Source organism: Oncorhynchus kisutch, linkage group LG22 (genome assembly GCF_002021735.2).
Source record: "Oncorhynchus kisutch isolate 150728-3 linkage group LG22, Okis_V2, whole genome shotgun sequence".
Classification (NCBI taxonomy): domain Eukaryota; kingdom Metazoa; phylum Chordata; class Actinopteri; order Salmoniformes; family Salmonidae; genus Oncorhynchus; species Oncorhynchus kisutch.
Window position 1 is genome coordinate 49,776,809 of NC_034195.2, and position 25,641 is coordinate 49,802,449.

The 25,641-nt window shown below is 45.7% G+C and overlaps 1 protein-coding gene across 1 annotated transcript in view; it reads left to right on the plus strand.

The window, feature by feature from the left end:
• Nucleotides 1-1,470: 1,470 nt before the first annotated feature.
• The window catches only part of LOC109866859 (FYVE, RhoGEF and PH domain-containing protein 6), a 33,286-nt gene continuing 9,115 nt past the window's right edge, over nt 1,471-25,641 (plus strand). Inside the window, exons 1-13 of the mRNA XM_031802027.1 lie at nt 1,471-1,742; nt 3,348-5,772; nt 11,021-11,159; nt 14,535-14,633; nt 16,673-16,824; nt 17,311-17,467; nt 17,720-17,807; nt 20,577-20,627; nt 20,831-20,889; nt 20,986-21,057; nt 21,250-21,318; nt 24,239-24,322; nt 24,637-24,716. Coding sequence (XP_031657887.1) covers nt 1,733-1,742; nt 3,348-5,772; nt 11,021-11,159; nt 14,535-14,633; nt 16,673-16,824; nt 17,311-17,467; nt 17,720-17,807; nt 20,577-20,627; nt 20,831-20,889; nt 20,986-21,057; nt 21,250-21,318; nt 24,239-24,322; nt 24,637-24,716 — 3,485 coding nt within the window. The 5' untranslated portion in view covers nt 1,471-1,732. The remainder of the gene's footprint in view (nt 1,743-3,347; nt 5,773-11,020; nt 11,160-14,534; nt 14,634-16,672; nt 16,825-17,310; nt 17,468-17,719; nt 17,808-20,576; nt 20,628-20,830; nt 20,890-20,985; nt 21,058-21,249; nt 21,319-24,238; nt 24,323-24,636; nt 24,717-25,641) is intronic.

Here is a 25,641-nt window from a genome sequence, read left to right on the forward strand (position 1 = left end):
ATGTGTTGTGTTGGATTTGCCACAAACATAATGTTTTGTATTCAGGACATAAAGTTAATTCCTTTGCCAGTTTTTTGCAGTTTTACCTTAGTGCCTTGTTGCAAACAGGAAGCATGTTTTGATATTTTTTCTTCTGTACAGGCTTCCTTCTTTTCACTCTGTTATTTAGATTAGTATTGTGGAGTAACTACAATGTTGTTGATCCATCCTCAGTTTTCTACTATCACAGCCATTAAACTCTGTAACTGTTTTAAAAACACCATTGGCTTCATGGTGAAATCCCTGAGCAGTTTCCTTCCTCTCCGGCATCTGAGTTAGGAAGAACGCCTGTATCTTTGTAGTGACGGGGGTGTATTGATACACCATCCAAAGAGTCATTAATAACTTCACCATGCTCAAAGGGATATTCAATGTATGCTTTTTTATTTTCCTGGTCTACAATAGGTGCCCTTCTTTGTGAGGCGTTGGAAAATCTCTGTTGTGTTTGTGGTTGAATCTGTGTTTGAAATTGTTAAACACTATTATTGAACACAGAGTGAGTCCATGCAATTTATTATGTAACTTATGAAGTACATTTTTACTCCTGAGTGTATTTAGACTCAACAAAGGGGTTGAATACTTAATGACTCAAGACATTTCATTTTTTCATTTTTAATGAATTGGTAAAAATGTCTAAAAACACTTTGACATTATGGGCTGTTGTGTATAAGCCAGTGACACAAAATGTCAATGTGATCAATGTTATATTCAGGCTGTAACACAACAACGTTAAAGGGTGTGAATACTTTGGGAAGGCACTGTAACTGTAGGTTTTAGGCTATATAAAGATTCATATCTGAGAGCCCTCCAAACCATCTGCTAATGATCATATATTTAGACTAATTCAACTAACTGTTGTAGTTTTAGGTTCTTTTTCTGAGACCTGAATTTGAATATCAATGACAAATAGTTTCCCTTTAGGTGAAACTCTATAAAAAATATATATATAAAAAAAACGAGATTTGACTACCTCCACTATTTGGAAAAGTTGGTATATTAAATAAACGACCAAAAATGACTTTCTGTATAGGTTTGCCTGCTACATACATTTTTGGACTTAAATGAAGGATATGTACCCATGGATTCTTGACGAATATAACTTAGAAAAATGCCTCATGATCTAAGTTCAACTGTCCTACCCCATCAGAACCAAAAATATAAGCTGGTTTTACTCCAATGTTTGAAAAACGAAGTAAATGTAAACAAACAATATATATCCTCAAAACACGGTTAAGACTAGAATTGTGATATCCTGGACGGTCAGTCCTCGCATCCATAGTGCATCCATAGTTGTCTATTAATTTGTGAGTAGTTTCACTTCTTCAGCCCAATCACTCAGCTTTATAACAGAAACAAGGGCGGGACAACATTTAGTTACTGTATCAAGTGCTGATTGGTGCTTTGAGAGACCCCTAGTGGACATTGTGTGAATGTCCAGCAATAAACTCATCTCAGTTCATAACATCGGGGTGGATCAGTGCATCGCGACTGTTGCCAGTTCAAGATCAAATGTGGAAATATAAGTTCATCTTTAAAGGGTAGATCGCAAGATTAATTACAACGTTTTGACGCCACACTTGAGTGTTGACAATGGGTCTCAAGGAAGAATGAAGAAAGCCAGCGGTTTCCCTGGGTTGAGTTGAACGATTTTGAGAAGCCGGAGGAGTGTGATTGTGCGGCAGGAATCATCGTCATGAGCGCAGGTTTGTTGACTGGCACAAAGTTGATGAGAAGTGTCAATCGATGTCGTTTGGGTTGTCGAATTTGTAAAGCAAGCTTCATGTACCTGTGTAGAGAATAGACTTTACACAAACCTATAAATATTCGTTTAAGATTGTTATTTAAACAATGCTACATTTGGGATTCAAATCTATTTTATTTGGTATAAAGTCATAATTGGAGCTGTTTGGTTGCTCCGATACACAAGTCTAGGGTTTATTGTCGTCGTGCCTGGAGCATTGGATTGGTCCAATTGACCTAAGAATGGATCTAGACTAGAGGGAATTTCCACCATATTTCTTACATCAGTCAGTTTCTTTTAAATCCATGAAGAAAAGTGAGCAAGTGCACCTTTAGGGTAGAGCATTGGGATCCAGTTACTCTGTCTACGTGACCACTCAGCGGTCACACGACCTGGCACCAGCGCCATACTCCCACTCCTAGTAATTCCCACCGCTGCTTTGTTGGCTGGACCATTAATATGATTACTGTACTGTTGAGGTGTGTGTGTGTGGAAAACAACAGTCATGTGATATGCCTGGTATTTCAAACACACTGAGTGGTGTTGTGGTACTTGGTGAAGGGCCTACTTGATCAACAGGACACACACATACAACAGGACTGCCCTTTTTCTCCTCTTTCACCCAGCATCTGTCTGCCTTTTCAGAACATTTCAATGTTTCATGGATTATTAAACATTTATGAGCTTGATGTCTTGATGATGATGCCACTTTCTAACACCTGTTCATTCTCTCTCTCCCTCTCTCCCCCTCTCCCTCAATCTCTCTCTCTCTCTCCTCACTCACTCACTCTCTCTCTCTCCCTCACTCACTCTTTCCCGCTCTCTCTCTCTCTCGCTCTCTCTCTCTCTCTCTCGCGCGCTCTCTCTCTCTCTCTCTCTCTCTCTCTCACTCACTCACTCTTTCCCTCTCTCTCTCTCTCTCTCACTCACTCTTTCCCTCTCTCTCTCTCTCTCTCTCACTCACTCACTCTTTCCCGCTCTCTCTCTCTCTCTCTCTCCCTCACTCACTCTTTCCCGCTCTCTCTCTCGCTCTCTCTCACTCGCTCTCTCGCTCTCTCTCTCTCGCTCTCTCTCTCTCGCTCTCTCACTCACTCACTCACTCACTCACTCACACTCTCTCTCCCTCACTCACTCTTTCCCGCTCGCTCTCTCTCACTCGCTCTCTCGCTCTCTCGCTCTCTCACTCACTCGCTCTCTCGCTCTCTCGCTCCCTCTCTCTCTCTCTCGCTCTCTCTCTCTCTCTCTCTCTCGCTCTCTCTCACTCGCTCTCTCTCGCTCTCTCTCACTCGCTCTCTCTCTCCCTCCCTCACTCACTCACACTCTCTCTCCCTCACTCGCACTCTCCCTCTCCCTCACTCGCTCTCTCTCTCTCTCCCTCCCTCGCTTGCTCGCTCACTCACTCTCTCTCTCCCTCACTTGCTCTCCCTCACCCTCACTCGCTCTCTCCCTCTCTCTCTCCCTCTCTCCCGCTCGCTCTCTCTCTCACTCTCTCACTCTCTCTCTCTCTCACTCACTCCCTCCCTCCCTCCCTCCCTCTCTCTCTCTCTCCCTCACTCGCTCTCTCCAGGCATGCAGAAACCACCAGTTGCCCCCAAACCAAAGAATGCCCAGCCACAGAGGCCAGGGCCCTCCCCCTCCTCGACCCCCAAAAGAGATGGCCTTTTTCAGGCTTCCCTCTGTACACCAAAGACGGTTAAACCAGCTCTGGCCCCTAAACCACCATGCCTACCCAAACCATTCCTCACCACTTCTGTGGAGTCCAAACCACCATGCCTACCCAAACCATGCCTCACCGCCACTATGGAGTACAAACCTCTTTCCTCAAAGACTGTCCATCACCATCAGACTTATTCTCAGAGACCATCAGAGATGTCTACAAGTATAGGTCTTCTGAAGTCCAGGAATACAATACCTGATTGGGATAATATTATTCCTATCTGTCTGTGTAGCCAGAAGAACTGTCTGTGTGTTGGGAACAGTATCACAACGGACACAGTGATTAACACAATTCCTAAAGACTTGAAAACATTGCATAACAATTGCAAAACGGAGGAATCTAAAATAAAGCCTGTTCTCAGATCTCGATCTGGAGTGAACAAAGGGGTCAACAACAACAAGAGGAAAGCTCTACCAGACAATTGCGTACAGGTTGTGTTGCTGTCCACCAATAACCACCTCTTAAACCCGAAACAGAACCTCAACTCAGACATTGTGACGCCATCATCACGCCCTGACATAAAGCGCCCTCTTCCTCAAAGAACGCATAGCAATGAAGCCAACGGTAACGTCGTCACCACCTCCTCTAATGCCATTGGTCACGGAGAACAGGAAGATCCCACCAGCTCCACAGGGATTGGCAGAGACACTGGCACATCCAATCAGAACCCAGCTGCCCCTAGGAAGCCCCTCCCTGTCCCCGTACCACGGAAACCCAGGAAGTCTGTTCTGGTTGGACAGGAAGTCCCAGAGGAGGGGAGGCAAGGGAGGGAAATGACTGTCAGAAAGGTGTCACTGGAGAGGAAAAGCAGCCCATCTCTGTCTGTCAACGCACCTGCTACTCAGGCACACAACATCCCAGAAAGTCCTGCCAGTACAAATGATAGCTGGGAGGGTCTCCCATCCTCCAGGACACCCGGCCCGCCACCTGTTCCTGCTCCCCCGCCCAGAAAGGAAGCCTTTCTTTCTGAACCTGAGAGAGCAGCACTGACCTCCTCTGCCACCTCCTCTCAGCACCTCCTCCCCACCTCCTCCCCTCTGCACCTCCTCCCCACCTCCTCCCCTCTGCACCTCCCTCAGGATGTAGAGGAGGAAGAGCTGAGATGGGTGGATGACGGTGTCTATGAACTGGAGTGTTCAGTGGACAAGGAAGAGGAGGAGGAAGGGAGGAATGAAGAGGAGGAGATCCATGATAAGATTAGTTGTCATCCTCTCGCAACCAGTCTTTCCAACCAGCTGGAGCTCAGCTCCAACTGCCACTTTCCCCTCACCTTAATAACCACTGGGAGTTACAAAGAAAACGTGAGTGCTCAAAACAAGATGGCCGGCTTCCCCAAGAAACTGCAGAGACGCAGCTCCCCAGCAGCGTGGGTACTGAAGAATGAACTGTCAGAAGAGAGAGAAGTGGAGGAACGAAAGACTTCCGATAGTGACGATGATGGAGGTGCCCTCACCAAGGCCACGAAAGCTATGAGAAAGCTCCCTGTAACCCCAGGAGAGGATAAACCAAAAAGGAACAGACTCTTTCAGACGCTGGTGTCTCCTGTATCCCATAAGAGGAGCACAGACAACACACAGACAAAGGGCAGCTTGCCAACAGATGAAACGCTGTCACCGTACAGGCCGTCTCGCTCCAGCCGGGGGAAACAGAAGGCCAAGTCCTTCTCCTCTGCCGACCTGACCCCCTCTGAGGGACAGAAGCGGAACTCTTTCCGGAGGCTTCTTGATCTGAAACTCTCTGTCAAGAGGCTGCCCAAGCTGCTAGCCAAGGGAGGCCAGTCTCTAGACACCACTGCAGCTGAGGCAGAACAATATGCGGATGATGTATTCCAAGACCGTGGCGTCTGTTTCCAGGAACGCCTGGGCATTCGGGTGGGGGATGCCCGCAAGTTCTCCTGTCCCCAGCTGGGGGTGATTGGGGTTGGGGCGGAGCAGAGCGTGGACGGGGATGAGATCCACTACCCCGGAGCGGAGCAGGCTGTGGAGTATGAAAATGTTCCCTATTACGAGGCCATACCTGAGTATTTTATCCAGCCTGTTGGACTGGGATTACGGGGGAGTGAGCTGGGGGTGGGTACACCACCGGACCAGTCGGAGTGCCACAACCACCTGTATGATGATGCCGATATCTATGAGGAACAGGAGCCGTACCATCCCCTGAAGAGACACAGTGAACACAGCAGCACTGAGGAATTCTTCTATGAGGAACAGGAGCCGTACCATCCCCTGAAGAGACGCAGTGAACAACAACTGAACCAGCACAGCAGCACTGAGAGGTATTCATTCTTCTTGTTGCCTGGGGAGACAGACTGGTACTGACTGGTTCTGTCTCAGCAGCACTGAGAGGTATTCATTCTTCTTGTTGCCTGGGGAGACAGACTGGTACTGACTGGTTCTGTCTCAGCAGCACTGAGAGGTATTCATTCTTCTTGTTGCCTGGGGAGACAGACTGGTACTGACTGGTTCTGTCTCAGCAGCACTGAGAGGTATTCATTCTTCTTGTTGCCTGGGGAGACAGACTGGTACTGACTGGTTCTGTCTCAGCAGCACTGAGAGGTATTCATTCTTCTTGTTGCCTGGGGAGACAGACTGGTACTGACTGGTTCTGTCTCAGCAGCAGTGAGAGGTATTCATTCTTCTTGTTGCCTGGGGAGACAGACTGGTACTGACTGGTTCTGTCTCAGCAGCACTGAGAGGTATTCATTCTTCTTGTTGCCTGGGGAGACAGACTGGTACTGACTGGTTCTGTCTCAGCAGCACTGAGAGGTATTCATTCTTCTTGTTGCCTGGGGAGACAGACTGGTACTGACTGGTTCTGTCTCAGCAGCACTGAGAGGTATTCATTCTTCTTGTTGCCTGGGGAGACAGACTGGTACTGACTGGTTCTGTCTCAGCAGCACTGAGAGGTATTCATTCTTCTTGTTGCCTGGGGAGACAGACTGGTACTGACTGGTTCTGTCTCAGCAGCAGTGAGAGGTATTCATTCTTCTTGTTGCCTGGGGAGACAGACTGGTACTGACTGGTTCTGTCTCAGCAGCACTGAGAGGTATTCATTCTTCTTGTTGCCTGGGGAGACAGACTGGTACTGACTGGTTCTGTCTCAGCAGCACACCTTTCATAGGTTGGTGGTTAATCAAATCAACGTTTGTCACGTGCGCCGAATACAACAGGTGTAGTAGACCTTACAGTGAAATGCTGAATACAACAGGTGTAGTAGACCTTACAGTGAAATGCTGAATACAACAGGTGTAGTAGACCTTAGTGAAATGCTGAATACAACAGGTGTAGTAGACCTTAGTGAAATGCTGAATACAACAGGTGTAGTAGACCTTAGTGAAATGCTGAATACAACAGGTGTAGTAGACCTTAGTGAAATGCTGAATACAACAGGTGTAGTAGACCTTAGTGAAATGGTGAATACAACAGGTGTAGTAGACCTTAGTGAAATGCTGAATACAACAGGTGTAGTAGACCTTAGTGAAATGCTGAATACAACAGGTGTAGTAGACCTTATTGAAATGCTGAATACAACAGGTGTAGTAGACCTTACAGTGAAATGCTGAATACAACAGGTGTAGTAGACCTTACAGTGAAATGCTGAATACAACAGGTGTAGTAGACCTTACAGTGAAATGCTGAGTACAACAGGTGTAGTAGACCTTACAGTGAAATTCTGAATACAACAGGTGTAGTAGACCTTACAGTGAAATGCTGAATACAACAGGTGTAGTAGACCTTACAGTGAAATGCTGAATACAACAGGTGTAGTAGACCTTACAGTGAAATGCTGAATACAACAGGTGTAGTAGACCTTACAGTGAAATGCTGAATACAACAGGTGTAGTAGACCTTACAGTGAAATGCTGAATACAACAGGTGTAGTAGACCTTACAGTGAAATGTTGAATACAACAGGTGTAGTAGACCTTACAGTGAAATGCTGAATACAACAGGTGTAGTAGACCTTACAGTGAAATGCTGAATACAACAGGTGTAGTAGACCTTACAGTGAAATGCTGAATACAACAGGTGTAGTAGACCTTACAGTGAAATTCTGAATACAACAGGTGTAGTAGACCTTACAGTGAAATGCTGAATACAACAGGTGTAGTAGACCTTACAGTGAAATGTTGAATACAACAGGTGTAGTAGACCTTACAGTGAAATGCTGAATACAACAGGTGTAGTAGACCTTACAGTGAAATGCTGAATACAACAGGTGTAGTAGACCTTACAGTGAAATGCTGAATACAACAGGTGTAGTAGACCTTAGTGAAATGCTGAATACAACAGGTGTAGTAGACCTTACAGTGAAATGCTGAATACAACAGGTGTAGTAGACCTTACAGTGAAATGCTGAATACAACAGGTGTAGTAGACCTCACAGTGAAATGCTGAATACAACAGGTGTAGTAGACCTTAGTGAAATGCTGAATACAACAGGTGTAGGTAGACCTTAGTGAAATGCTGAATACAACAGGTGTAGTAGACCTTACAGTGAAATGCTGAATACAACAGGTGTAGTAGACCTTACAGTGAAATGCTGAATACAACAGGTGTAGTAGACCTCACAGTGAAATGCTGAATACAACAGGTGTAGTAAACCTCACAGTGAAATGCTGAATACAACAGGTGTAGTAAACCTCACAGTGAAATGCTGAATACAACAGGTGTAGTAGACCTCACAGTGAAATGCTGAATACAACAGGTGTAGTAAACCTCACAGTGAAATGCTGAATACAACAGGTGTAGTAAACCTCACAGTGAAATGCTGAATACAACAGGTATAGTAGACCTTACAGTGAAATGCTGAATACAACAGGTGTAGTAGACCTCACAGTGAAATGCCGAATACAACAGGTGTAGTAGACCTCACAGTGAAATGCTGAATACAACAGGTGTAGTAAACCTCACAGTGAAATGCCGAATACAACAGGTGTAGTAGACCTTACAGTGAAATGTTGAATACAACAGGTGTAGTAGACCTTACAGTGAAATGTTGAATACAACAGGTGTAGTAGACCTTACAGTGAAATGCTGAATACAACAGGTGTAGTAGACCTTACAGTGAAATGCTGAATACAACAGGTGTAGTAGACCTCACAGTGAAATGCTGAATACAACAGGTGTAGTAGACCTTACAGTGAAATGCTGAATACAACAGGTGTAGTAGACCTCACAGTGAAATGCTGAATACAACAGGTGTAGTAGACCTTACAGTGAAATGCTGAATACAACAGGTGTAGTAGACCTTACAGTGAAATGCTGAATACAACAGGTGTAGTAGACCTTACAGTGAAATGCTGAATACAACAGGTGTAGTAGACCTTACAGTGAAATGCTGAATACAACAGGTGTAGACCTTACAGTGAAATGCTGAATACAACAGGTGTAGTAGACCTTACAGTGAAATGCTGAATACAACAGGTGTAGTAGACCTCACAGTGAAATGCTGAATACAACAGGTGTAGTAGACCTTACAGTGAAATGCTGAATACAACAGGTGTAGTAGACCTTACAGTGAAATGCTGAATACAACAGGTGTAGACCTTACAGTGAAATGCTGAATACAACAGGTGTAGTAGACCTTACAGTGAAATGTTGAATACAACAGGTGTAGTAGACCTTACAGTGAAATGCTGAATACAACAGGTGTAGTAGACCTTACAGTGAAATGCTGAATACAACAGGTGTAGTAGACCTCACAGTGAAATGCTGAATACAACAGGTGTAGTAGACCTTACAGTGAAATGCTGAATACAACAGGTGTAGTAGACCTCACAGTGAAATGCTGAATACAACAGGTGTAGTAGACCTTACAGTGAAATGCTGAATACAACAGGTGTAGTAGACCTTACAGTGAAATGCTGAATACAACAGGTGTAGTAGACCTTACAGTGAAATGCTGAATACAACAGGTGTAGTAGACCTTACAGTGAAATGCTGAATACAACAGGTGTAGTAGACCTTACAGTGAAATGCTGAATACAACAGGTGTAGTAGACCTTACAGTGAAATGCTGAATACAACAGGTGTAGTAGACCTTACAGTGAAATGCTTACTTACAGGCTCTAACCAATATTGCAAAAAAAGGTTTTAGGTGAACAATAGGTAGGTAAAGAAATTAAACAACAGGCTATATACATTATTGTGTGTCTCATGAAAAGTAGTTCCATACAAAGGGGGGGGGGGGGGGGCTCGTATAGTATTCTCAATAAAACAAAGTCTTCAGGTGAAAAACATCACCTGAAAAGCGGCGCTTTTGTAGGAGTGATTCTGAGTCATGGCAGACTAAGGGGAAGTATGCTTAGTATGTAGTGTTAATGGAAACTCCAGTCTGGTGAGCTGGCACTAGATTGGCACTGAAGCATGTTGGGGAGTGACACATCTTTCAGAGATTCACCAAAATATCCAGCTGCAATGAGTTCAGTGTAAATGAGGGATGTTTGTTTGTTTGACCCTTCCCTCAGAAACATAAGCAACATTTCCGTTCGTTTACATTTTTTGTGACAGTTACTTAGAGTACTATAGTCTAGCATCACTGTCTCACTCTTTTAGAGGTTTGTTGTGACCATTTTACCGTCTAGGTCTATTCTGTGCAGACTTTAAAGGTATGGTGTCAGTGTCATCGGTACGACCGGCACTGGAAATAGGTCTGACTAAAAATCAGTTGGCGTTTGAAAAATGTTTACTGTGTTCTGTGCCTTGAACCAATGGCTCAGTGTTTAAATCAGTGTTGCTCACTTCCACAAAACAGCCATAGAAGCATTTCTACTGTAAACAGGGTATATTGCCTCAGTATGCACAGAGAAGGAGACTACATCAGGTAGCCATTTGCTGTGGCCCAGTTCTAAACAAATCCTATCAAGAGTTCTGCCTAGCCTTTTGCTAGGGGTTAGGATTAGGGTAGAGTTACCGGTTTGGAACCGGGGCTTTCTAATGTTTGGGTTGACCTGTGGCTTACACCTATCCAAACCTTTCATTTCCTCAAGTTCAAGCAGCTAGGAGTAGGGAGGAGTGACTGGTTTGGAACAGAGTCCTTTGTTATGTTTGCGTTGGCAGCAGAGGTGGCATCTAGCCAAACCCCCTCAGCTGACCCAAGGCATTGCTTTTTGTCTTGATCTTTTATGTTGTGTGTGTGAAGGATTGAATAGTGAAATGTGTTGTCCCTGGTCAGTCTCTATTTAATGTGTGCACTGTGTGGTCACTGCAGGACATGGTGGAAAACTACTGGACATGATGATGATTCTTCAGTTAAAAAGACCCCCCTCCATGATAAATTAAATCCATACTCAGGCATTTTACTAATCTCACTTTGTTACTAACCTCACCTCCCCAGTTCCCTTCTCTCCCTCTTTCACATTTATACACTTTAAGGTTACACACTGTCTTCCCACCTCTTCTTTCCCATAGGTGTGAGACTGTGAGTTTCAGGATGTTTCTGCAGGTGTGTGTGTGTGTGTGTGTGTGTGTGTGTGTGTGTGTGTGTGTCTCTGTTCCTACTGATCATCTCTTGTTCCAACAGGAGTTCTATAGATGAGGATGTTGGCCCGCTAGATGAAGGTCAGTCGGATGAAGACGTCATGGTTCAGAGTTCAGATGAAGAGGATGATGAGAGTTCCTCCTCTAGCAAAGGAGAACCTGAGAAGCCTGAGGAGAGCGAGGTGAGACACTGAGGAGAGGGAGGTGAGACACTGAGGAGAGGGAGGTGGGACACTGAGGAGAGGGAGGTGAGACACTGAGGAGAGGGAGGTGAGACACTGAGGAGAGGGAGGTGAGACACTGAGGAGAGGGAGGTGAGACACTGAGGAGAGGGAGGTGAGACACTGAGGAGAGGGAGGTGAGACACTGAGGAGAGGGAGATGAGACACTGAGGAGAGGGAGGTGAGACACTGAGGAGAGGGAGGTGAGACACTGAGGAGAGGGAGGTGAGACACTGTGGAGAGGGAGGTGAGACACTGAGGAGAGGGAGGTGAGACACTGAGGAGAGGGAGGTGAGACACTGAGGAGAGGGAGGTGAGACACTGTGGAGAGGGAGGTGAGACACTGAGGAGAGGGAGGTGAGACACTGAGGAGAGGGAGGTGAGACACTGAGGAGAGGGAGGTGAGACACTGAGGAGAGGGAGGTGAGACACTGAGGAGAGGGAGGTGAGACACTGAGGAGAGGGAGGTGAGACACTGAGGAGAGGGAGGTGAGACACTGAGGAGAGGGAGGTGAGACACTGAGGAGAGGGAGGTGAGACACTGAGGAGAGGGAGGTGAGACACTGAGGAGAGGGAGGTGAGACACTGAGGAGAGGGAGGTGAGACACTGAGGAGAGGGAGGTGATGAGGAGAGGGAGGTGAGACACTGAGGAGAGGGAGGTGAGACACTGAGGAGAGGGAGGTGAGACACTGAGGAGAGGGAGGTGAGACACTGAGGAGAGGGAGGTGAGACACTGAGGAGAGGGAGGTGAGACACTGAGGAGAGGGAGGTGAGACACTGAGGAGAGGGAGGTGAGACACTGAGGAGAGGGAGGTGAGACACTGAGAAGCCTGAGGAGAGGGAGGTGAGACACTGAGGAGCCTGAGGAGAGGGAGGTGAGACACTGAGGAGAGGGAGGTGAGACACTGAGGAGAGGGAGGTGAGACACTGAGGAGAGGGAGGTGAGACACTGAGGAGAGGGAGGTGAGACACTGAGGAGAGGGAGGTGAGACACTGAGAAGCCTGAGGAGAGGGAGGTGAGACACTGAGGAGAGGGAGGTGAGACACTGAGAAGCCTGAGGAGAGGGAGGTGAGACACTGAGGAGAGGGAGGTGAGACACTGAGGAGAGGGAGGTGAGACACTGAGGAGAGGGAGGTGAGACACTGAGGAGAGGGAGGTGAGACACTGAGGAGAGGGAGGTGAGACACTGAGAAGCCTGAGGAGAGGGAGGTGAGACACTGAGGAGAGGGAGGTGAGACACTGAGGAGAGGGAGGTGAGACACTGAGGAGAGGGAGGTGAGACACTGAGGAGAGGGAGGTGAGACACTGAGGAGAGGGAGGTGAGACACTGAGGAGAGGGAGGTGAGACACTGAGAAGCCTGAGGAGAGGGAGGTGAGACACTGAGAAGCCTGAGGAGAGGGAGGTGAGACACTGAGGAGAGGGAGGTGAGACACTGAATGTGCCACTTAGCAGACGTTTCTACGCATGTGGGACTTACGGTAACAGTGACACATGCATGTAGGACTTACGGTAACAGTGACACACGCATGTAGGACTTACGGTAACAGTGACACATGCATGTAGGACTTACGGTAACAGTGACACACGCATGTAGGACTTACGGTAACAGTGACACACGCATGTAGGACTTACGGTAACAGTGACACACGCATGTAGGACTTACGGTAACAGTGACACACGCATGTAGGACTTACGGTAACAGTGACACACGCATGTAGGACTTACGGTAACAGTGACACACGCATGTAGGACTTACGGTAACAGTGACACGCGCATGTAGGACTTACGGTAACAGTGACACGCGCATGTAGGACTTACGGTAACAGTGACACGCGCATGTAGGACTTGCGGTAACAGTGACACGCGCATGTAGGACTTACGGTAACAGTGACACGCGCATGTAGGACTTACGGTAACAGTGACACGCGCATGTACGACTTACGGTAACAGTGACACGCGCATGTAGGACTTACGGTAACAGTGACACGCGCATGTAGGACTTACGGTAACAGTGACACGCGCATGTAGGACTTACGGTCACAGTGACACGCGCATGTAGGACTTACGGTCACAGTGACACGCGCATGTAGGACTTACGGTCACAGTGACACGCGCATGTAGGACTTACGGTCACAGTGACACGCGCATGTAGGACTTACGGTCACAGTGACACGCGCATGTAGGACTTACGGTAACAGTGACACGCGCATGTAGGACTTACGGTAACAGTGACACGCGCATGTAGGACTTACGGTAACAGTGACACGCGCATGTAGGACTTACGGTAACAGTGACACGCGCATGTAGGACTTACGGTAACAGTGACACGCGCATGTAGGACTTACGGTAACAGTGACACGCGCATGTAGGACTTACGGTAACAGTGACACGTGCATGTAGGACTTACGGTAACAGTGACACGTGCATGTAGGACTTACGGTAACAGTGACACGTGCATGTAGGACTTACGGTAACAGTGACACGTGCATGTAGGACTTACGGTAACAGTGACACGTGCATGTAGGACTTACGGTAACAGTGACACGTGCATGTAGGACTTACGGTAACAGTGACACGTGCATGTACGACTTACGGTAACAGTGACACGTGCATGTAGGACTTACGGTAACAGTGACACGTGCATGTAGGACTTACGGTAACAGTGACACGTGCATGTAGGACTTACGGTAACAGTGACACGTGCATGTAGGACTTACGGTAACAGTGACACGTGCATGTAGGACTTACGGTAACAGTGACACGTGCATGTAGGACTTACGGTAACAGTGACACGTGCATGTAGGACTTACGGTAACAGTGACACGTGCATGTAGGACTTACGGTAACAGTGACACGTGCATGTAGGACTTACGGTAACAGTGACACGTGCATGTAGGACTTACGGTAACAGTGACACGTGCATGTAGGACTTACGGTAACAGTGACACGTGCATGTAGGACTTACGGTAACAGTGACACGTGCATGTAGGACTTACGGTAACAGTGACACGTGCATGTAGGACTTACGGTAACAGTGACACGTGCATGTAGGACTTACGGTAACAGTGACACGTGCATGTAGGACTTACGGTAACAGTGACACGTGCATGTAGGACTTACAGGATCTGATCCCTGCGAATATTGAACCAATCACTTTGGTGAAATGTAGTGATTTATTTGACGTGTTTGTACCTGTGTCCGTGTTTGTACCTGTGTCCGTGTTTGTACCTGTGTCCGTGTTTGTACCTGTGTCCGTGTTTGTACCTGTGTCCGTGTTTGTACCTGTGTCCGTGTTTGTACCTGTGTCCGTGTTTGTACCTGTGTCCGTGCCAGGCTGGCAGTGGTGCCAAGCGGAACAAGATAGTCCACATCGCCAGAGAGATCATGAGCTCCGAGAATGTATTTGTCAACGTCCTGAAGCTTCTCCATATCGTGAGTATTCTGGCACTTATCCCCTCTCTGTACATATTTAACCTATCGCCTATCAACACAGTTTTTGTTGTTCTTTGTATGAAGCCATCTTAGTCTCCAGTCCTGTGGGTTTGTGTTTTTCTGTACGGTATAGTTTTCATCTCGTGAGAAGTCTCGTATGTTCTCCAGACTGCTCCATGTGTGTTTGATTATGCTAACCACTGAGGCACACCCCTTCATGAGGAACACACAGGGCCTTTCTGGGTTTTGTACACTACACCTCACTTCTCTCAGCCCACGGCTTGCATCTCTGTTGGTTTCCCGAGGCCTCTCAGCGGTGGTGTGATCTGACGGTGGTCCGAGAGAAAGAGAGAGAACATGCTCAGTTGGTCAGAACATGCTCAGTTGGTCAGAACATGCTCAGTTGGTCAGAACATGCTCAGTTGGTCAGAACATGCTCAGCTGGTCAGAACATGCTCAGTTGGTCTGAACATGCTCAGCTGGTCAGAACATGCTCAGTTGGTCAGAACATGCTCAGTTGGTCTGAACATGCTCAGCTGGTCAGAACATGCTCAGCTGGTCAGAACATGCTCAGCTGGTCAGAACATGCTCAGTTAGTCAGAACATGCTCAGCTGGTCAGAACATGCTCAGTTGGTCAGAACATGCTCAGCTGGTCAGAACATGCTCAGCTGGTCAGAACATGCTCAGCTGGTCAGAACATGCTCAGTTGGTCAGAACATGCTCAGCTGGTCAGAACATGCTCAGTTGGTCAGAACATGCTCAGCTGGTCAGAACATGCTCAGTTGGTCAGAACATGCTCAGCTGGTCAGAACATGCTCAGCTGGTCAGAACATGCTCAGTTGGTCAGAACATGCTCAGCTGGTCAGAACATGCTCAGTTGGTCTGAACATGCTCAGCTGGTCTGAACATGCTCAGCTGGTCTGAACATGCTCAGTTGGTCAGAACATGCTCAGCTGGTCAGAACATGCTCAGTTGGTCAGAACATGCTCAGCTGGTTAGAACATGCTCAGCTGGTCAGAGCATGCTCAGCTGGTCTGAACATGCTCAGCTGGTCTGAACATGCTCAGCTGGTCTGAACATGCTCAGCTGGTCTGAGCTGGAGTCACTTAATGGTGTTTGTTGAACTCAGTGACTGTATGTTTTGGTCTAACCACTAATTTTCTGGTTAGACCAAAATCTGAACAAATTGTAATAGTAAAATAGCTGACGTCTAGGTTCAGCTAGGGATTTTTCAAATTAGTTACACAAGACTAGTTTATTTTCTCTCGTTGTTTACACATACAGTACATTCCAAGGGCTAAGGGGTGGTAGGTCTGCACAGGATATGAAGTGAGAGACTTATGCTGTAGGCTGTGCCACAGATGAACCATGACTGACTGAGTCACTATCTCTGAAACCACACTGTGGGGGAGAGACAGGAAGTTATGCTGTAGGCATGTGTTTGATTCAGCAATCAGACCTTTCTATATTGATATTCATATGGTGGAGCCATGATTTGTTATGGGGGTGTCCTGTGCAGTCCTCCTGCCCCCCCAAGTACTTTAACCCCCCCCCCCCCCCCATCTTAGCTGAGCTGAGCAGTGTATTATGACTGTGAACTGCAGATTTTAGCTACAGGAGCTCCCTGCCACAGGGCCTGGGCCCCTTTACAGCCAATCTGGTGCGGAATGTGTTGTAATCTGTAGTAAGCAGTTTCACTGCTGCCCTAGCTGTGCCTCATCCTCCCCTCCCCTCCTGCTTCCCTCTACTCTTTAAGGACTAGGGGTGTGTGTGTGTGGGGGGGGGGGGGTCCTGGAAACAGGGCTATAATGGAAGACTGTTTAGTATAGAGGTCACAGGTCGAGGATGACTCGCCCTTCAGATCTAAAGTGAACTGAAATGTTTGCAGTTTAGAATGTTTGATGGGATTGTAGCCGGACACTTTTCTGTGTTCTCTAAAAAGAACAGCCACGATATACAGACTCATGCTGTCTGTGTCTGTGTGGTGTGTTACCTGTCTGTCTCTCCCTCTGACCCGTCTATTCCTCTCCCCCTACAGGATTTCCGTGACGCGGTGGCGAAGGCTTCTCGTCCGAGTGGGAAGCCTATTATAGAGGAGGCTATTCTGAACCAGATCCTGTACTATCTGCCCCAGCTCTACGAACTGAACCAGGACCTGCTCAGAGAGCTGGAGGACAGGGTCGCCCAGTGGTACTGTACTAGTTTAGAACAATCTAATTTTCACACGACTGTGCCAACCTGAACCGATCTGTGCTGGAACGGACGTTATGTTTTCGTATGGTCCTTTCCAGAAAGGTTCCAATATCTGTAGGGGGTCCATAACCAGGTCACCTCAGTACAGCTCGTCTTGGATTGACTCGTCTTTGATTTGACTCTGTAGTGTGAAAAAGGGTGTAATTCAGAATGAATCAAATTAATAGAATGAATCAATTCCTATGACCAGAGCCACCACTAACTGATCTCCATCAACATCCCTTTAATTAATCATGACGAAGGAATTACACCTACATAAATCACTATCAGTCCTGAGGTAAACCACACATCAAAATCACATGGTAAATCTAAGCTTGACTGGCTAAATGTTGCATCTCTCACCAATCCTGTGATAGCTCTGACTGAAATAAATCAGAGACTCCATCTCTCTCTCAATGTCTGAGCCTTTGTTTCATTGATCAGGGATGAACATGGTCGTCTAGCTGACATCTTTGTGAAGAAAGGGCCTTATCTGAAGATGTATTCCACATACATCAGAGAGTTTGACAAGAATGTGGCCCTACTAGACGAGCATAGCAGGAAGAATCCAGCCTTCGCTGCAGTGGTGCGGGAATTTGAGGTAAACCGTCTCACTGGGTCAACCCGTTTTGGTGTGTTGTTACTTGAAGGCGTTGTTTGTGATATGCTTTCTTTGTGGGTCTTGGTGTTGGTGTGTGTGTGTGTGTGTGTGTGTGTGTGTGTGTGTGTGTGTGTGTGTGTGTGTGTGTGTGTGTGTGTGGGTGTGTGTTTGGGTGTTTGGCTTTCTGTCTGTGCATTGTTTGTGTCTGCTAGTGTGTGTTGTAAATAATGTTTTTCTGACTCTGTGTCTCAGGCTGGTCCTCGCTGTGCCAGTCTGGCTCTGAGGCATTACCTGCTGAAGCCTGTTCAGAGGATCCCTCAGTATCAGATGCTGCTCACAGGTAAACTGCAACAGAGTGTGTGGTTATTTTGGGCTGTGTTCCTGGACAATATCAGGATTAGACTATAACTATTCAAATGTGCACAGAGAGATGTAACAAGATTGCTAAATCATTGCACATAGTTACCATAAACAACTCCTCCCACCTTTTCATCGGTAAGACCAGCAAATTCAGGCATGACATGCCAGCAACAAATGCAGCCACTAAGTATAACTGACCAAATCATGAAAGACAATCAATTGTAATTTTGAGTGTGGAAGAGGTGAAAAAATGGTTGTTTATCAACCATGACAAGCCACCTGGGTCTGACAACTTGGATGGAAAATTACTATAGGGAAGGACATTCAACACGCACAGCGCTTACACAAATGACTGATGATTGGCTCAGAGAAAACTGGTGATAAAAAGATTGTGGAAGCTGTTTTGTTAGACTTCAGTGCGGCTTTTGACATTATCGATCGTAGTCTGCTGGTGGGAAAAACGTATGTGTTATGGCTTTACACCCCCCTGCTATATTTTGGATAAAGAGTTACCTGTCTAACAGAACACAGAGGGTGTTCTTTAATGGAAGCCTCTCCAACATAATCCAGGTAGAATCAGGAATTCCACAGGGCAGCTGTCTAAACCTGTTAATTTTTTCAATCTTTACTAACAACATGCTTTGAGTAAAGCCAGTGTGTCTATGTACGCGGATGATTCAACACTATACACGTCAGCTACTACAGCGACTGAAATGACTGCAACACTTAACAAAGAGCTGCAGTTAGTTTCAGAATGGGTGGCTAGAAATAAGTTAGTCCTAAATATTTCTAAAACTAAAAAGCATTGTATTTCGGACAAATCATTCACTAAACCCTAAACCTCAACTAAATCTTGTAATGAATAATGTGAAAATTGAGCAAGTTGAGGTGACTAATCTGCTTGGAGTAACACTAGATTGTAAACTGTCATGGCGAAAACATGTTGATGCAACAGTAACTAAGATGGTGAGAAGTCTGTCTATAATAAAGCGTTTCTCTACCTTAACAACACTACCAACAAAGGCAGGTCCTACAGGCCCTAGTTTTGTTGCACCTGAACTACTGTCCAGTCGCCAATATAGAGGGACTTAGGAACATTTTATAATTGGCTCAGAACAGAGCAGCAAGGATGGCCCTTCAATGTACACAGAGAGCTAACATTAATAATATGAATGTAAATCTCTCATGGCTCAAAGTGGAGGAGAGATTGACTTCATCACTACTTGTTTTTGTAAGAAGTGTTGACATGCTGAATGCACAAAAATGTCTGTTTTTAAACGACTAGCGTACAGCTTGGACACTTATGCATAACCCTACGAGACATGGCACCAGAGGTCTCATCACAGTCCCCAAGTCCAGAACAGACTGGCGCACCGTACTACATAGAGCCATGACTACATGGAACTCTATTCCACAGTACTACATAGAGCCATGACTACATGGAACTCTATTCCACTGTACTACATAGAGACATGACTACATGGAACTCTATTCCACAGTACCACATAGAGCCATGACTACATGGAACTCTATTCCACAGTACTACATAGAGCCATGACTACATGGAACTCTATTCCACAGTACTACATAGAGCCGTGACTACATGGAACTCTATTCCACAGTACTACATAGAGCCATGACTACATGGAACTCTATTCCACAGTACTACATAGAGCCGTGACTACATGGAACTCTATTCCACAGTACCACATAGAGCCATGACTACATGGAACTCTATTCCACAGTACTACATAGAGCCATGACTACATGGAACTCTATTCCACAGTACTAAATAGAGCCATGACTACATGGAACTCTATTCCACAGTACTAAATAGAGCCATGACTACATGGAACTCTATTCCACAGTACTAAATAGAGCCATGACTACATGGAACTCTATTCCACAGTACTACATAGAGCCATGACTACATGGAACTCTATTCCACAGTACTACATAGAGCCATGACTACATGGAACTCTATTCCACATCAGGTAACTGATGCCATCAGTACAATCAGATTTTAAAAACAGATAAAAAATACACGTTATGGAACAACGGGAGACTGTGAAGACACACACACACACACGCGCTCATACACATAATAAGACACACACACGTACATATTGATTTTGTGTTGTAGATGTGTTGTAGATGTGTGGAAGTGGCCTGAGGGAACGGTGTTATGAAATCGAATGTCATGTAATATTTTAAATTGTATATAACTGCCTTAGTGGTGCTGGACCCCAGGAAGAGTAGCTGCTGGGATCCTTAATAAATACAAATTATTTGAGGGAACTGTGCGAATTTGTGAAGTCAAGCTAAATGGTGTCACGTCGCCCTCTACTGGTCAAAGACGTTCAAAACATGTCGAGAATTTTCCAGCTACTCCTCAAGCCACTCGTACTCGGATTTGGAAGCGCGGTCCAAATCTGATTCGATGACATAACGAGCTTTAACGTGCCAGAGGGCTTAGCATCGCACGAGACTAATGTGAAAAAAATCCCTTTCGCCACGTCACTCTTGTATAATTCCATTTCACAAAGCACCTTTTTTAGTTGTTGTATATCAGGATTTTCACAGTCCCAATTACATTACAGGAATTTCCTATACAATTCGAGGCACTTGTCCTGCGTAGTAACAAAGGCACCTGTTTTGACCTGATTGAACTGCCGATTGGCCGTTCCTAGTGTAGCATCATTGGATAGAGTATGTTTTTAATGTTCTCTAAAATGGTGTGTCATTTCAGACTACCTGAAGAACCTGTCTCCAGACTCGGCAGATTACAAAGACACACAAGGTAAAGCAAAACACTTGGTATCATGGTCAAGGATGTCCTCTGCATAAAATCATTCTGAGACTTATTCCCCTCACAAGCACAGGGTCTCCACATTTACTGTAGAGAACAAGACAAAAGTGAACCAGGAAGTCTGGGGTGTTAAATGTGTTTATATTAGTAATATAATAGTAGCCTAATCCCTGTATCTCCATATCCACCCACAGCTGCTCTGGGCATCGTGAAGGAGGTGGCCAACCATGCCAATGACATCATGAAACAGGGGGTGAGATGGAAGAACATCGTTTTAATTCACTGCCTTTATGACCGTACCTGTGGTGGAATATTCACTTTAATTTATTTATCCCTTTTTTTCTCTCAGGATAACTTCCAGAAGCTGATTCAGGTTCAGTGCCGTCTGAACGGACACCATGAGATCGTCCTGCCTGGGAGGGTGGGTATCAGCAGGGACCTCCCTGGCTCACTGATAGGAATTTGGGTTTTTCATTGATTATGGATTGGCTTCTAAAGAGTTAAATCACAGGTGTCTGGTGTGTTACTGAAAGAGTTAAATCACTGGTGTCTGATGTGTGGTGTGTTAGTGAAGGAGTTAAATCACTGGTGTCTGATGTGTGGTGTGTTCCAGGTGTTCCTGAAAGAGGGTGTTCTGATGAAGCTCTCCAGGAAGGTCATGCAGCCCAGGATGTTCTTCCTGGTGAGTAGGAAAACATTTTTTGCCTTTCTTAATTTGACTCGTTCTGATAGTGCCTTCTGATTCGTCCCTACTGAACACTACCCAGCTGTGTCTCCTTCCTTTCTCCCACCACTAGTATCGGATCATGGGATCTGATCATAGCCCCCCCCCCAAAACGACTCCTGTATGAGCGGACTAAAATAGTTGTCAGCAGTGTGGGAAGAAAAGAGACAGTTTCTATCTACAAGCCATCAGACTACTGAACACTTGAACTGCACTGACCACCTGCTCTGACTCTCCACACCTTAGCACGCATGCACTCACTAACACACACACATATACACACACTACACCACACACACACTGAGTATACCAAACATTAGGAACACCTCCCCTTTTGCCCTCAGCCTCAATTCACCGGGGCATAGACTCTACAATGTGTAGAAAGCGTTCCACAGGGATGCTGTCCCATGTTGACTCCAATGCTTCTCACAGTTGTGTCAAGTTGGCTGGATGTCCTTTGGGTGGTGGACCATTCTTGATACACACAGGAAACTGTTGTGTGAAAAAGCTGCGGTTTTGTAGTTCTTAACACAGATGCGCCTGTCATCTCCTACCGGTGGGTCTGGCATCTCCTACCAGTGGGTCTGGCATCTCCTACCGGTGGGTCTGGCATCTCCTACCGGTGGGTCTGGCATCTCCTACCGGTCCGCCTGTCATATCCTACCATACTGTACCCCATTCAATGGCACCTCACTTTTGTCTTGCCCGTTTGCCCTTTGAATGGCACACATACACAATCCATGTCTCAAGACTTACAAATCCTTCTTTAACTCGTTTCCTCCCCATCTACACTGATTTGAAGTTGGTTTTTACAAGTGACATCAATAAGGGATCATAGCTTTCACCTGGATTCACCTGGTCAGTCTACAGTACCGTTGGAAAGTATTCAGACCCCTTGACTTTTTCCACATTTTGTTACATTACAGCCTTATTCTAAAATTGATTAAATCGATTTTTTTCAGCAATCTACACACAATACCCCATAATGACATCACAATATCCCATAATGATATCACAATACCCCATAGGCAGGGTAGCCTAGTGGTTAGAGTGTTGAACTAGTAACCAGAAGGTTGCAAGTTCAAATCCCCGAGCTGACAAGGTACAAATCTGTCGTTCTGCCCCTGAACAGGGGACACTGTTCCTAGGCTGTCATTGAAAATAAGAATTTGTTCTTAACTGACTTGCCTAGTTAAATAAAGGTAAAAAAAAGATAATAATAATAATAATGACAAAGCGAAAAAAGGTTTTTGCAAATTTATATAAGTATTGAGACCCTTTGCTATGAGACTCGAAATTGAGCTCAGGTGCATCCTGTTTCCATGGATCATCCTTGATGTTTTTACAACTTGATTGGAGTCCATCTGTGGTAATTTCAATTGAGTGGACATGATTTGGAAAGGCACACACCTGTCTATATAACATCCCATAGTTGACAGTGCATGTCAGAGCAAAAACGAAGCCATGAGGTCGAAGGAATTGTCCGTAGAGCTCCGAGACAGGATTGTGTCGAGGCACAGATCTGGGAAAGGGTACCAAAAAATGTCTTCAGCATTGAAGGTCCCCAAGAACACAGTGGCCTCCATCATTCTTAAATGGAAGAAGTTTGGAACCACCAAGACACATCAGAGCTGGCTGACCGGCCAAACTGAGCAATCGGGGGAGATGGGCCTTGGTCAGTGCCCAAGAAGCCAATGGTCATTCTGACAGAGCTCTTCAGTGCTAAGCTGAAAGGAGCCTTGTACAGAGAGATCCTTGATGAAAGCCTGCCCCAGAGTGCTCAGGACCTCACACTGGGGCGACAGTTCACCTTCCAACAGGACAACGACCCTAAGCACACAGCCAAGACAACGCAGGAGTGGCTTCAGGACAAGTCTCTGAATGTCCTTTAGTGGCTCATCCAGAGCCTGGACTTGAACTCGATAGAACATCTCTGGAGAGACCTGAAAATAGCTGTGCAGCAACGCTCCCTATCCAACCTGACAGAGCTTGAGAGGATCTGCAGAGAAGAATGGGAGAAACTCCCCAAATACAGGTGTGCCAAGCTTGTAGCGTCATACCAAAGAAGACTTCGAGTCTGTAATCACTGCCAAAGGTGCTTCAACAAAGTACTGAGTAAAGGGTCTGAATACTTATGCAAATGTGATATTTCAGTTTTTATTTTATTTTAATAAATTAGCAAAAATGTATTGATGAGGAACATAAAGGCTGTAAAAAACACTCGGTGAAATTCAAGCTACACATCACAACTGCTGCTTCCAGACTCTTATTATTGTTATTATTATTGCTAAATACTACACAATTTAAACACTACCCCCCCCCCCCCCCCCCCCAATACCCCTTCTCCAAAGGACGTGTATATATTGGACTATAAACTGTGCTTTCCTGTTTTATAATTATGCGAAAATATATATATTCAACTGAGACATTTAATTTACATTCTTATATTTTATTGGTTCTTATTGTTGTTGCATTGTTGAGAAGGAACCTGCATGTGAGCACGGAAGCCTAGGGCATGTAAGGAACCTGCGCGTGAGCACGGAAGCCTAGGGCATGTAAGGAACCTGCGTGTGAGCACGGAAGCCTAGGGCATGTAAGGAACCTGCGCGTGAGCACGGAAGCCTAGGGCATGTAAGGAACCTGCACGTGAGCACGGAAGCCTAGGGCATGTAAGGAACCTGCACGTGAGCACGGAAGCCTAGGCCATGTAAGGAACCTGCATGTGAGCACGGAAGCCTAGGGCATGTAAGGAACCTGCATGGTGGACGCCGTATACCATGTTTATCCTGACCAGACGACTAATAAAACTTTAATCTCTCGAGTGTTGGTGTCTCGATGAGCGATTCCAGTGAATACATGTGTGTTTTTTTTTAACCAGTTCAACGACACGTTGCTGTACACCACACCTGTTCAATCTGGCCAGTTCAAACTCAACAACATGCTGTCTCTGACTGGGATGAAGGTGAGAGCTCATCAACTGTGTCTGAAATTGTACCCCTTTCCCTATATAGTGCACTAATTCTGGCCAGAGGCACCCTATTCCCTATATTGTGCACTAATTCTGGCCAGAGGCACCCTATTCCCTATATAGTGCACTAATTCTGGCCAGAGGCACCCTATTCCCTATATAGTGCACTAATTCTGGCCAGAGCCACAAAAAGCAGTATAGATACATTTCAGATGAGTTTATAGTTTTAAATGTTCCACAACAAAACTATGTTATTTCTCTGATAAGTGAGCTTGTAATAGTTATGTTAAAAATGAATGTAATTGCAGGTCAGCAAACCCAGCCAAGAGGCCTTTCAGAATGAGCTGACCATTGAGAGTGTGGAACGCTCCTTCATACTCTCTGGCAGGTGAGAACCGGTCACAATATAGAGCAAGTTGTAATGCTTCATATTTAAGCAATCAGGCCTGAGGGAGTGTGGTTTATACCACGGCTAAGGGCTGTTCTTAAGCACGACGCAACGCGGAGTGCCTGGATACAGCCCTTAGCCGTGGTATATTGGCCATATATCACAAAACCCCCAAGGTGCCTTATTGATATTATAAACTGGTTGTCAATGTAATTAGAGCAGTAAAAATACATGTTTTGTCATACACTCCCTGTCAGCCAATCAGCATCCAGGGCTCGAGCCACCCAGGTTATAATACTGATTATAAGCATGTATGAAGCTATATAATCTCTTATAAAAGGGATTATTGAACATGGCTGGCGGCATTTAGTCAGGATCGGTATGAGATTATTATAAGACATTATAACAGGGTTCATACATTCTTATGACTAGGGCACATGACCCTTTAGTCTGCTGGTCATTAGTCGTCTACCAAACTTGCTAACTGCCTGATACTCAGCACTCTATTGTCCTCCTAATCACAATGACATCAATGCAAATGTTTTCAAAAATCTAATCAAGCACTTCATGAGAGCCCATGAGCTCATGTTGCTCAACATTTCTATAGGCTTTGCAATTGCGCGAGAAAACAGAGTGATGGCCTCTATTAAAAAGAGGAGGATCCCATCAGCTTTCTATAGGGTAGGTCTACTACATTTATTTCTCAGCTTTCCTAATATTTACCACCATGCTTATATTTACAACAGGAGTATAGCCTACCTGGCTGGCATGAAAATAAACCACTGGAAAAGCATCCTCCATTTGTTATTTAAGTGCATAGATGACAGGTATTTTTCCCTGCTGCCCCTGTTTTAATACAGGTGCATGTTAATGGTCCATTCTAATTCAAAAACAAATGTCACACATATTATTTAGTATATGTAAA